This window comes from Streptopelia decaocto, assembly GCF_964273445.1.
Source record: "Streptopelia decaocto genome assembly, contig: HAP1_SCAFFOLD_2384, whole genome shotgun sequence".
In the NCBI taxonomy this organism is placed as follows: domain Eukaryota; kingdom Metazoa; phylum Chordata; class Aves; order Columbiformes; family Columbidae; genus Streptopelia; species Streptopelia decaocto.
Window position 1 is genome coordinate 1 of NW_028115949.1, and position 12,000 is coordinate 12,000.

At 67.7% G+C, this 12,000-nt stretch overlaps 1 protein-coding gene across 1 annotated transcript; it reads left to right on the forward strand.

Moving 5' to 3' along the window:
- Positions 1 to 632: 632 nt before the first annotated feature.
- LOC309452517 (voltage-dependent P/Q-type calcium channel subunit alpha-1A-like) lies at positions 633 to 11,480 on the forward strand (the record flags this gene model as incomplete). Its single annotated transcript, XM_082077137.1, is given in 16 exon segments — positions 633 to 692; positions 783 to 889; positions 2,471 to 2,570; positions 2,640 to 2,800; positions 2,872 to 3,012; positions 3,082 to 3,283; positions 4,316 to 4,480; positions 5,143 to 5,253; positions 5,434 to 5,517; positions 5,602 to 5,718; positions 6,431 to 6,496; positions 6,902 to 7,002; positions 7,540 to 7,690; positions 8,244 to 8,371; positions 11,385 to 11,437; positions 11,440 to 11,480. Coding segments are annotated over 16 exon segments (1,788 nt in total), but the record flags the coding sequence as incomplete, so codon positions are not given.
- Between the last annotated feature and the right edge of the window lie 520 nt (positions 11,481 to 12,000).

Genomic DNA, 12,000 nt, shown 5'->3' on the forward strand with positions numbered 1-12,000 from the left:
AAACCCCCCCGGGCACACGGGGAACCCCCCCGGGCACACGGGGATCCCCCGGGACACTGGGAAACCCCCCTGGGCACACGGGGACCCCCTGGCACACGGGGAAACCCCCCCGGGACACTGGGAAACCCCCCTGGGCACACGGGGACCTCCCAGTCACATGGGGACCCCCCATGGGCATATGGAAACCGTCCCCCCAGGCACATGGGAACAACCCCCCAGGATATGGGGACCCCCCATGGGCACACGGTCTCAGGGTGCTGGGGGGCGGCTTAGGGTGCCAGGGCGGTCTCAGGGTGCCAGGGGCGTCCCAGGAGAGTCTCAGGATGCTGGGGGGGGTTCCCAGGGTGTCAGGGTCACGTGGGGGTCACGAGGGGGTCCCAGGGTGTTGGGGGGGTCCCAGGAGGGTCCAAGGGGGTCTGGGGGGTCCCAGGGTGCCGGGGTCACAGGGGGAACACAGGGGGGTCCCAGGGTGTTGGGGGGTTCCCAGAAGGGTCCAAGGGTGTCGGGGCGGGGGGGGCGGGTCCCAGGGTGTTGGGGTGTCCCAGGAGGGTCCAAGGGGGTCCGGGGGGGTCCCAGGGTGCCGGGGGTCCCCAGGAGGGTCCAAGGGGGTCCCCAGGCATCTCCCCCCCCAGGTCCTGCGCTACTTCGACTACGTCTTCACGGGCGTCTTCACCTTCGAGATGGTGATCAAGGTTAATTGGGGGGTGTCCGTGGGGCGGGGGGGGGTCCGTGGGGGGGTGTCCCGGCCCCCCCCTCACCCCCCTCCCCCCCCCCGCCCCCAGATGGTGGATCTGGGGCTGGTGCTTCACCAAGGTGCCTATTTCCGAGACCTGTGGAACATCCTGGACTTCATCGTGGTCAGCGGGGCGCTCGTGGCCTTCGCCTTCACGTGAGTCCGGGGGGGCACACACGGCGCTGGGGGCGGCGCCCCCCGCGCCCCCGGCGCCCCCCGTGCCCCCCAGTGCCCCCCATGCCCCCCGGCGCCCCCCGTGGCGCGGTCCCGCTGCTGGCGCTGTGCCGTGTCGCTTGCCGTCCGTCCGTCCGTCCGTCCTCGGCCGCTTGCCGCCCCCCGCGCTGTGTCGTCCTGTCGCCGTCCCCCTCGTCCCCGCGCCCCCCCCGCCCCAGGGCAGGATTGGGCCCCCCCCCCCACCATAGAGGCTGGGGGGGGTCTCCCAGGGAGAGGTGGAGAAACCTCTGAGTAAGGGATGAGGAACCGCCTGGGAATGGGTGAGGGTCCCCCAGCAATGGGTGAGGGTCCCCCAGTAAAGGGTGAGGGTCCCCCAGTAAAGGGTGAGGGTCCCCCCAGTAAGGGATGAGCATCTCCCGAGCCATTGAGCATCCTTAAAGTGAAGCGTGAGCACCCCCTGAGTAAAGGACGAGCATCCCCCCAGTAAAGGGTGAGGATCCCCCCAGTAAAGGATGAGCACCCCCGAGTCACTGAGCATCCTTAAAGCGAGGGGTGAGCCCCCCCCAAGTAAAGGACAGGCAGCCCCCCAGTAAAGGCCGAGCAGCCCCTGGGTGCCCGAGGCCCCGCAGCGGGGGAGGAGCCGGAGCGGAGCCCGAGCTGCCGGGGGGGCCGGGGGGGCCGCGCTCTCACCCGCCTCGTCTCTCCCCTCCCTCGTCTCTCCCTGTGCCGCCCGCAGGAGCAGCTCACGGTAACGTCTTTGTGCTTCGGCCCCGTCTCGTCCTCATCCTCATCCTCGTCCTCATCCCCCCCGTCTCATCCTCGTCCTCATCCTCGTCCTCGTCCTCATCCTCATCCTTGTCTCCCCCATCTTGTCCTCATCCTCATCCTCATCCTCATCCTCATCCTCGTCCTCATCTTCGTCCTCGTCCTCATCCTCGTCCTCATCCTTGTCCCCCCCATCCCATCCTTGTCCTCATCCTCGTCCTCGTCCCCCCCATCTCATCCTCATCCTCATCCTCATCCTCATCCTCATCCTCATCCTCATCCTCATCCTCGTCCTCGTCCTCGTCCTCTCCTCGTGCTCATGGCCGCGCTCGCTCCCCCAACCCCCAAAATCCGCATCCCCCCCCATCCCCAGATCCAACCTCAGCCATGGGCTGTGGGGAACGTGTGATGAGCTGGGGGGGTCTCAGCCCCAGGTGATGAGCTGGGGGTCTCAGGTCCGTGTGATGAGTTGGGGGGTCTCAGCCCCAGGTGATGAGCTGGGGGTCTCAGCCCCGTGTGATGAGCTGGGGGTCTCAGCCCCAGGTGATGAGCTGGGGGTCTCAGCCCCAGGTGATGAGCTGGGGGGTCTCAGCCCCGTGTGATGAGCTGGGGGGGTCTCAGCCCCAGGTGATGAGCTGGGGGGTCTCAGCCCCGTGTGATGAGCTGGGGGTCTCAGCCCCATGCAAGCGGAGGGAGGGGCCAGGACACCTGTGGGCCACCCCTGGGCCACCCCCAGGCCACCCCTGGGACCCCCCCATGACACCCCGTGTGCCCCCCATGACACCCCGTGCCCCCCAGCGGCAGCAGCAAGGGCAAGGACATCAACACCATCAAGTCCCTGCGCGTCCTGCGCGTCCTGCGGCCCCTCAAGACCATCAAGCGGCTGCCCAAGCTCAAGGTGGGGAGGGGGCGGGCGGGGGGGGCTCGGGGGGGGGTCCGGCCCCTGCTGACCCCCCCGCCCCCCCAGGCGGTTTTCGACTGCGTGGTGAACTCGCTGAAGAACGTGCTCAACATCCTCATCGTGTACATGCTGTTCATGTTCATCTTCGCCGTGGTGGCCGTGCAGCTCTTCAAGGGCAAGTTCTTCTACTGCACCGACGAGTCCAAGGAGTTCGAGAAGGACTGCAGGTACGGCGGGGGGGCCGCGGGGGGGCCGCGCCCCCGCCCCGCCCACCGCCATGTCCCCCCCCCCAAAAAAGGGGCGAGTACCTGGTGTACGAGAAGGACAACGAGGTGAAGGCGCAGAAGCGGGAGTGGAAGAAGTACGAGTTCCACTACGACAACGTGCTCTGGGCGCTGCTCACGCTCTTCACCGTCTCCACCGGCGAGGGGTGGCCCCAGTAAGGCCCTGGGGACGGGGGGGGCGGGGGGCGGGCGCGGGACCCCCCTGGCGCTCCCGGTTCCCGCAGGGTGCTCAAGCACTCGGTGGACGCCACGTACGAGAACCAGGGCCCCAGCCCCGGGTACCGCATGGAGATGTCCATCTTCTACGTCGTCTACTTCGTGGTCTTCCCCTTCTTCTTCGTCAACATCTTCGTGGCCTTGATCATCATCACCTTCCAGGAGCAGGGGGACAAGATGATGGAGGAGTACAGCCTGGAGAAGAACGAGGTGCCGCCGCGGGGGGGGACGCCGCGGTGTGGGTGACCCCGCAGTGCGGCTGATGTCACGGTGCGGGTGACACCGTGGTGTGGGTGACACCATGCAATGGGTGACGCCGTGATGGGGGTGACACCGCGGTGTGGGTGACCCCGCGGTGCGGCTGATGTCACGGTGCGGGTGACACCGTGGTGTGGGTGACACCATGCAATGGGTGACGCCGCGGTGGGGGTGACACCGCGGTGTGGGTGACCCCGCAGTGCGGCTGATGTCACGGTGCGGGTGACACCGTGGTGTGGGTGACACCATGCAATGGGTGACACCGTGGTGTGGGTGACCCCTCAGTGTGGCTGATGTCACGGTGCGGGTGACACCGTGGTGTGGGTGACACCATGGTGTGGGTGACACCGCGGTGTGGGTGACGCCACAGTGTGGCTGATGTCACAGTGTGGGTGACACCGTGGTGTGGGTGACACCATGGTGTGGGTGACACCATGCAATGGGTGACGCCGCGGTGGGGGTGACGCCATGGTGGGGGTGATGCCACGGAGTGGGTGACACCTCAAAGGCGGGTGATGCTGCAGGGTGGGTGATGCCGTGGTGCGGGTGACACCATGGTGCGGGTGACGCCGTGTGGTGGGTGACCCCACGGGGGGTGACACCATGGTGCGGGTGATGCCATGCAGTGGGTGATGCTGCAGGGTGGGTGATGCCACAGTGCGGGTGACACCACGCGGTGGGTGACCCCATGGGGGGTGACGCCGTGGTGCGGGTGACGCCGTGGTGCGGGTGACTCTGTGATGCGGGTGACGCCGTGGTGCAGGTGACACCGTGGTGTGGGTGACGCTGTGATGCGGGTGACACCGTGGTGCGGGTGACGCCGTGGTGCGGGTGACGCCGTGGTGCGGGTGATGCCGTGGTGCGGGTGATGCCGTGGTGTGGGTGATGCTGTGGGGTGGGTGATGCTGTGGGGTGGGTGACACCGTGGTGCGGGTGCCGCCACGCGGGGGGTGCCGCGGGGGTGACGCGGCGCCGTCCCCGCAGAGAGCCTGCATCGACTTTGCCATCAGCGCCAAACCGCTGACGCGGCACATGCCGCAGAACCGGCAGAGCTTCCAGTACCGCATGTGGCAGTTCGTGGTGTCGCCGCCCTTCGAATACACCATCATGGCCATGATCGCGCTCAACACCATCGTGCTCATGATGAAGGTCGGCGGGGGGGGCGCTGGGACCGGCCCCCCGGGCCCTTGGGCATCAGCTCCACGGGACCTGTCCCCGTGTCCCTGGATCCGTCCCTGTGTCCCTGGAGCTGTCCCCATGTCCCTGGATCCATCCCCGTGTCCCTGGATCCGTCCCCGTGTCCCTGGATCCGTCCCTGTGTCCCTGGAGCTGTCCCCGTGTCCCTGGAGCTGTCCCCATGTCCCTGGATCCGTCCCCATGTCCCTGGATCCGTCCCCGTGTCCCTGGAGCTGTCCCCATGTCCCTGGAGCTGTCCCCGTGTCCCTGGAGCTGTCCCCATGTCCCTGGATCCATCCCCGTGTCCCTGGATCCGTCCCTGTGTCCCTGGAGCTGTCCCCATGTCCCCGGATCCGTCCCCGTGTCCCTGGATCCGTCCCCGTGTCCCTGGAGCTGTCCCCGTGTCCCTGGATCCATCCCTGTGTCGATCTCTGTCCCTGTTCCTGTCCCTGTCCCATCCCTGTCCCTGTCTGTGGATCCATCCCTGTCCCCGTCCCCACACTGCTGCTGTCCCATCCCTGTCCCTGTCCGTGTGTCTGTCCCTGTGTCCCCGTCCCCACGCGGCCGCTGTCCCGTCCCTGTCCGTGTGTCTGTCCCTGTCCGTGTCCCCGTCCCCACGGTGCCGCTGTCCCCAGTTCTACGACGCGTCGGACGCCTACGAGAACGTGCTCAAGATGTTCAACAACGTCTTCACCTCCCTCTTCTCCCTTGAGTGTCTGCTCAAGATCATGGCCTTCGGCGTGCTGGTGCGCACGGGGACGGGGACACGGGGACACGGGGGGACGGGGACACAGGGGGGACGAGGACACGGGGGACACGGGGGACAGTGGGGACACGGGGGACAGCAGGGCCAGCAGAGGAGCGCAGGGGCCCCCAGGGGCCCCGTGTCCCCGTCACCGAGCTGCCCCGTGTCCCCTGTCCCCCAGAATTATTTCCGCGACGCCTGGAACGTCTTTGACTTTGTCACCGTCCTGGGGAGCATCACGGACATCCTGGTGACCGAGTTCGGGGTGCGTGTCCCCCCGGCCCCCCCCGGTGCCAGGGACCGTCCCCCTCACCCCCCGTGACCCCCCATGTCCCCCCGTGTCCCCCAGAACAACTTCATCAACCTGAGCTTCCTGCGGCTGTTCCGCGCGGCGCGGCTCATCAAGCTGCTGCGCCAGGGCTACACCATCCGCATCCTGCTCTGGACCTTCGTGCAGTCCTTCAAGGTGCTGCGCCCGGGGCCCGCGCCCGCACCCCCGGGACCCCCCCGGACCCCCCGGGACCCCCCAGGCCCCCCGGACCCCCGGGACCCCCCAGAACCCCCCGGATCCCCGGGACCCCCCCGGACCCCCCGGGACCCCCCGCACCCCCGGACCCCCCAGACCCCCGGGACCTGCTCCCCGCACCCCCGGGACCCCCCCGGACCCCCCGGACACCCCGGACACCCCGGGACCCCCCAGACCCCCGGGACCCCCAGGACCCCCGGGACCCCCCGGGACCCCCCGGACCCCCCAGACCCCCGGGACCCGCGCCCCGCACCCCCGGGATCCCCCAGACCCCCTGGACACCCCGGACCCCCGGACACCCCGGGACCCCCAGGACCCCCCGCACCCCCGGGACCCCCTGGACCCCCGGACACCCCGGACCCCTGGACACCCTGGGACCCCCGGGACCCCCCGCACCCCCGGGACCCCCCGGAGCCCCCGGACACCCGGGGACCCCCTGGACCCCCGGACACCCCAGGACCCCCGGGACCCCCGGGACCCCCTGGACCCCCGGACACCCTGGGATCCCCGGGACCCCCCGCACCCCCGGGACCCCCCGGAGCCCCCGGACACCCGGGGACCCCCTGGACCCCCGGACACCCCAGGACCCCCGGGACCCCCTGGACCCCCGGGCCGCGTGTCCCCCGCGGTGTCACCGTCGCTCTGTCCCCAGGCGCTGCCCTACGTGTGCCTGCTCATCGCCATGCTCTTCTTCATCTACGCCATCATCGGGATGCAGGTGAGACCCCCCGTGTCCCCCCCGTGTCCCCCATGTCCCATGTCCCCGTGTCCCCCATGTCCCATGTCCCCATGTCCCCCCATCCCCCCATGTCCCCCGTACTCCCATGAACCCCCGTGTCCCCGTGTCCCCCATGTCCCCGTGTCCCCCCGTCCCCCTGTGTCCGCGTGTCCCCGTGTCCCCATGTCCCCCCGTGTCCCCGTGTCCCCATGTCCCCCCGTGTGTCCCCATGTGTCCCCGTGTCCCCCTGTGTCCCCGTGTCCCCATGTCCCTTGCTGTCCCCCCGTGTCCCCATGTCCCCCCATGTCTCCCATGTCCCCATGTCCCCCTATGTCCCCCGTGTCCCTGTGTCCCCATGTCCCCCTATGTCCCCCCGTGTCCCCATGTCCCCTGTGTCCCCCGCAGGTGTTCGGGAACATCGGCATCGAGGAGGAGGACGACGAGTCGGCCATAACGCAGCACAACAACTTCCGCACCTTCTTCCAGGCGCTCATGCTGCTCTTCCGGTCAGTGCCCGCGGCTGTGGGCGTGGCCCGTGTCACGTGTCACCCCGTGTCACCCCCTGTCCCGTGTCACGCCGTGTCCCGTGTCACCCCGTGTCACCCCATGTCCCATGTCACCCCGTGTCCCATGTCCCATGTCCCAGGAGCGCCACCGGGGAGGCGTGGCATGAGATCATGCTGTGTCCCATGTCACCCCGTGTCCCATGTCACCCTGTGTCCCATGTCACCCCATGTCCCATGTCCCATGTCCCAGGAGCGCCACCGGGGAGGCGTGGCACGAGATCATGCTGTGTCCCATGTCACCCCGTGTCACCCCGTGTCCCATGTCACCCCGTGTCACCCGTGTCCCCCCAGGAGCGCCACCGGGGAGGCGTGGCACGAGATCATGCTGTGTCCCATGTCACCCCGTGTCACCCCATGTCACCCCGTGTCACCCGTGTCCCCCCAGGAGCGCCACGGGCGAGGCGTGGCACGAGATCATGCTGTGTCCCACGTCACCCCGTGTCACCCCATGTCCCATGTCACCCCATGTCCCCCCAGGAGCGCCACCGGGGAGGCGTGGCACGAGATCATGCTGTCGTGCCTGAGCGGGAAGCCCTGCGACCAGAACTCGGGCATCAAGGAGGACGAGTGCGGCAACGAGTTCGCCTACTTCTACTTCGTGTCCTTCATCTTCCTCTGCTCCTTCCTGGTGAGGGGGCGGGGGACAGGGGGGGACACCGGGGACATGGGGGACACCGGGGACACCAGGGACACTGGGGACATGGGGGACACCGGGGACACTGGGGACACTGGGGACATGGGGGACACCAGGGACACCAGGGACACTGGGGACACCGGGGACATGGGGGACACCGGGGACATGGGGGACAGCGGGGACACTGGGGACACTGGGGACACCGGGGACACTGGGGACACCGGGGACATGGGGGACAGCGGGGACACTGGGGACACTGGGGACACTGGGGACACCGGGGACATGGGGGACAGCGGGGACACTGGGGACATGGGGGACACCGGGGACACTGGGGACACCGGGGACATGGGGGACAGCGGGGACACTGGGGACACTGGGGACACCGGGGACATGGGGGACAGCGGGGACACTGGGGACACCAGGGACACCGGGGACACTGGGGACAGCGGGGACACTGGGGACACTGGGGACACTGGGGACATGGGGGACAGCGGGGACACTGGGGACACTGGGGACACCGGGGGCAGGCGCTGAACTGCCCCCCCAGATGCTGAACCTGTTTGTGGCCGTGATCATGGACAACTTCGAGTACCTGACGCGCGACTCGTCCATCCTGGGCCCCCACCACCTGGACGAGTACGTGCGCGTCTGGGCCGAGTACGACCCCGCCGCTTGGTAAGGACCCCCCAGAAAGGACCCCCCAGAAAGGACCCCCCCCCGCAGACAGGCCCCCAGCCCCCCGGGGTGAGGGGAGGATGATGGAGGGGGCAGCGGCCGCCCCGGACGCCTGGGTCCCCTCTCAGCGCGGCGGCTCCCAGGGGGTGCCCCCCGTGTGGGGATGTGGCTGATCGGACTGTCCCCCCCCAAAAATAAAGCAACCCGGAGGGGTCTGGGGGGCACAGCAGGTTCCCAAGAGCCCCCCCCTTGTCCCCTGGGGGCAGGGGAACTGGTGGCCACCCGGAGGTGTCACCAGGGGGTCCCCTGGGTGTCCCCCCTGCCAGGGGGTGTCCCCTCGGTGTCCCCCCCCGCTAGAGAGGTGTCCCCTGGGTGTCCCCACCAGGGGGTGTCCCCCAGCTCTGGGTCCCCCCACAGGGCACGTCCCCTGGATGTCCCCCCCAGGGGGTGTCCCCCGGCTCTGCCCCCCCGGGGTGTCCCCGTCTCCGCCGTCCCCACGCAGCCGAGGGGGGGCCGCCCCCCCGCGGTGCCGATTAACGTGTCGTCTCTCGATTGTAGGTGCTCGGTGCCGGACTCTCCCTCCTGCCCCCCGGGGGGGTCCAGCCGGGTGTCCCGGGGGGGTGTCCCCGCCATGTCCTGGGGTGTCCCCCCATGTCCCGGGGGGGCTCTTGGGGTGTCCCCGCTGCTTTGCCACATCCCATACTGGTCCATACTGGTCCATACTGGGATCAGCTGCGCGGCGGGGGGGGCTCCAACTCCTCCCCCCCCCCACGCCGTGTCACCCACAAGTGGCATCAAACTGAGCTCAGCACGGGGGGGGATCCCACCCCCCACCAGCCCCTTCCTGCCCCCACCAGGCTCCATGCCCAGTCCCCCCAGTTCCCCCAGTCCCCCCAGTCCCCGTGCCTCAGTTTCCCCAGTCTCCATGCCCAGTTTCCCCAGTTACCCCAGTCTCCATCCCCAGTTCCCCCCCAGCTCCCCCAGTTTCCATTCCCCAGTTTCCCCAGTTTCCATTCCCAGTTCCCCCCACTTTCCGTTCCAGTCCCCCAGTCCCCCCGTTCCATGCCTCAGTCCCCCCGTCCTGTGCCTCAGTTTCCCCAGTCCCCCCGTCTCCCCCCCGTGCCCAATCCCCCCCGCGCCCGCGTTGCCACGCCCCCCCCACTCATCGCCCCCCCCGCCGCCCGCGGTGCCACGCGCCCCCCCCCCCGCTCACCGCCCCCCCCCCACTAACCCCACGTGTTTCTCTTGCAGCGGCCGCATTCACTATAAGGACATGTACAGTTTATTACGCGTAATCTCGCCCCCCCTGGGCTTAGGCAAGAAATGCACCCATAGGGTGGCCTGCAAGGTTTGGACCCCCCCCGGCCCCCGGCTGAGCGAATGGCGCTTGCAGCACCATCTGTACCCCATATATATGGGATATTGCCACGGATGCACATCCACATATCCATATATATATCCCAGGGACACGGCCCCGGGGCTGCATGGAGCCCCGCCCGGGGCTGCATGGGCCTCCCCCCCCCGCCCCCCCCCTCCTGGGGGCCGGAAACTCCCCCCGTTTGCTTCCTGGTTCTTGTTCCAATTCCCCCATTTATTTCCTGGTTCTTGTTCTTCTGTTTTTCCTCCGCTCGCTGGTGTCTCGCACCTTTTCCTGCCCATTTCCTGCCCATTTCCTGCCCTTTTCCTGTCCATTTCTTGTCCATTTCCTGTCCATTTCCTGCCCATTTCTGTCCATTTTGTGTCCATTTCTGTCCTTCTCTTGTCCTTTTCCTGTCCATTTCTTGTCCATTTCCTGCCCTTTTCCTGTCCATTTCTTGTCCATTTCCTGTCCATTTCCTGCCTTTTCCTGCCCATTTCCTGTCCATTTCCTGCCTTTTCCTGTCCATTTCCTGTCCATGTCTGTCCTTCTCTTGTCCATTTCCTGCCCTTTTTCTGTCCATTTCCTGTCCATTTCCTGCCCATTTCCTGTCCATTTCCTGCCTTTTCCTGTCCATTTCCTGTCCATGTCTGTCCTTCTCTTGTCCATTTCCTGCCCTTTTTCTGTCCATTTCTTGTCCATTTCCTGTCCATTTCCTGCCCATTCTGTGTCCATTTCTGTCCTTCTCTTGTCCATTTCCTGCCCTTTTCCTGCCCATTTCTCTCCATTTCTGTCCATTTCCTGCCCATTTCCTCTCAATTTCCTGCCCTTTTCTTATCCTTTTCCTGCCCTTTTCCTGCCCATTTCTCTCCATTTCTGTCCATTTTTCTGTCCATTTTTTCCCCATTTTCTCCATTTCCCACACGCTGTCCCATGTCCCCACACTGTCCTGTGTCCCCACGCCGTCCTGCGTCATGTGTCCCCACGCTGTCCCCACACCATCCTGTGTCCATGTGTCCCCACGCTGTCCCCACGTCCCCGTGTCCCTGTGTCCCCATCTGTCCTGTGTCCCCGTGTCCCCACGCTGTCCCCACACCATCCTGTGTCCATGTGTCCCCATGCTGTCCCCACGCTGTCCCCATGTCCCCACGCTGTCCCGTGTCCCTGTGTCTCCGCGCCGTCCTGTGTCCCCGTGTCCATGTGTCCCCATGCTGTCCCCACGCTGTCCCCATGTCCCCATGCCGTCCCGTGTCCCTGTGTCTCTGCGCCGTCCTGTGTCCCCGTGTCCATGTGTCCCCACGGTGTCCCACGCTGTCCTGTGTCCGTGTGTCCCCACGCTGTCCCCATGTCCCCACACCATCCTGTGTCCATGTGTCCCCACGCTGTCCTGTGTCCGTGTGTCCCCACGCCGTCCCGTGTCCTGTGTGTCCCCGTGGTGTCCCCACGCTGTCCCGTGTCCCGTGGTGTCCCCACGCCGTCCTGTGTCTCCGTGTCCCGTGTGTCCCCGTGGTGTCCCCGCGCTGTCCCGTGTCCCCCCGCCGTCCCCATGTCCCCACACCATCCTGTGTCCATGTGTCCCCATGGTGTCCCCACGCTGTCCCCGCGCTGTCCCGTGTCCCCGTGTCCCCCCGCCGTCCCCGCCCGTGTCGCCGCCAGGGGGCGCCTGCCGCTGCCGGCCATGTACGAAATGCTGCGGCACTTGTCCCCGCCGCTGGCCTGGGCGCGCGCTGCCCCCCCCGCGTGGCCTATAAGGTAGATCCCCCCTCCCCCCGCCCCCCCGCCCCCCGCGCTGGTTTTTGTTGTGGTTTTGGGCTTTTTTCCGGGGTTTCGCTGTTTTTTCTGCGGCCGCCGGACCCCGCTGCCCCCCCGCCCCCCCCCCCCACAGGCCGGAAGAACGGGACCCCCCCCCCGGCCACGCGGGACCGACCCACGGGACCCCTAAACCCATGGGGACCCCCCCCAGAAACGCCTCTTGGGGACCCCCCCCCAGGAAACCCCATTTGGGGACCCCCCCAGAAAATTCCCCTGGGGACCCCCAGAAACCACTATTTGGGGTCCCCATTGGGCTAAGGCAGCCCCCCCCCCCCCCAACCCACTATCTGGGGGACCCCCTCCCGAGTTCAGACAGCGCCCCAAAAACCCCTATTTTGAGTCCCCATTGGCTCAGACCCCCCCCCCCCCCAAAAACTACTATTTGGGGTCCCCCCCCGGCGCTTGAAACGCCCCCCCAAAAATCCCTATTTGGGGTGCCCATAGGCTCAGGCAGCCCCCC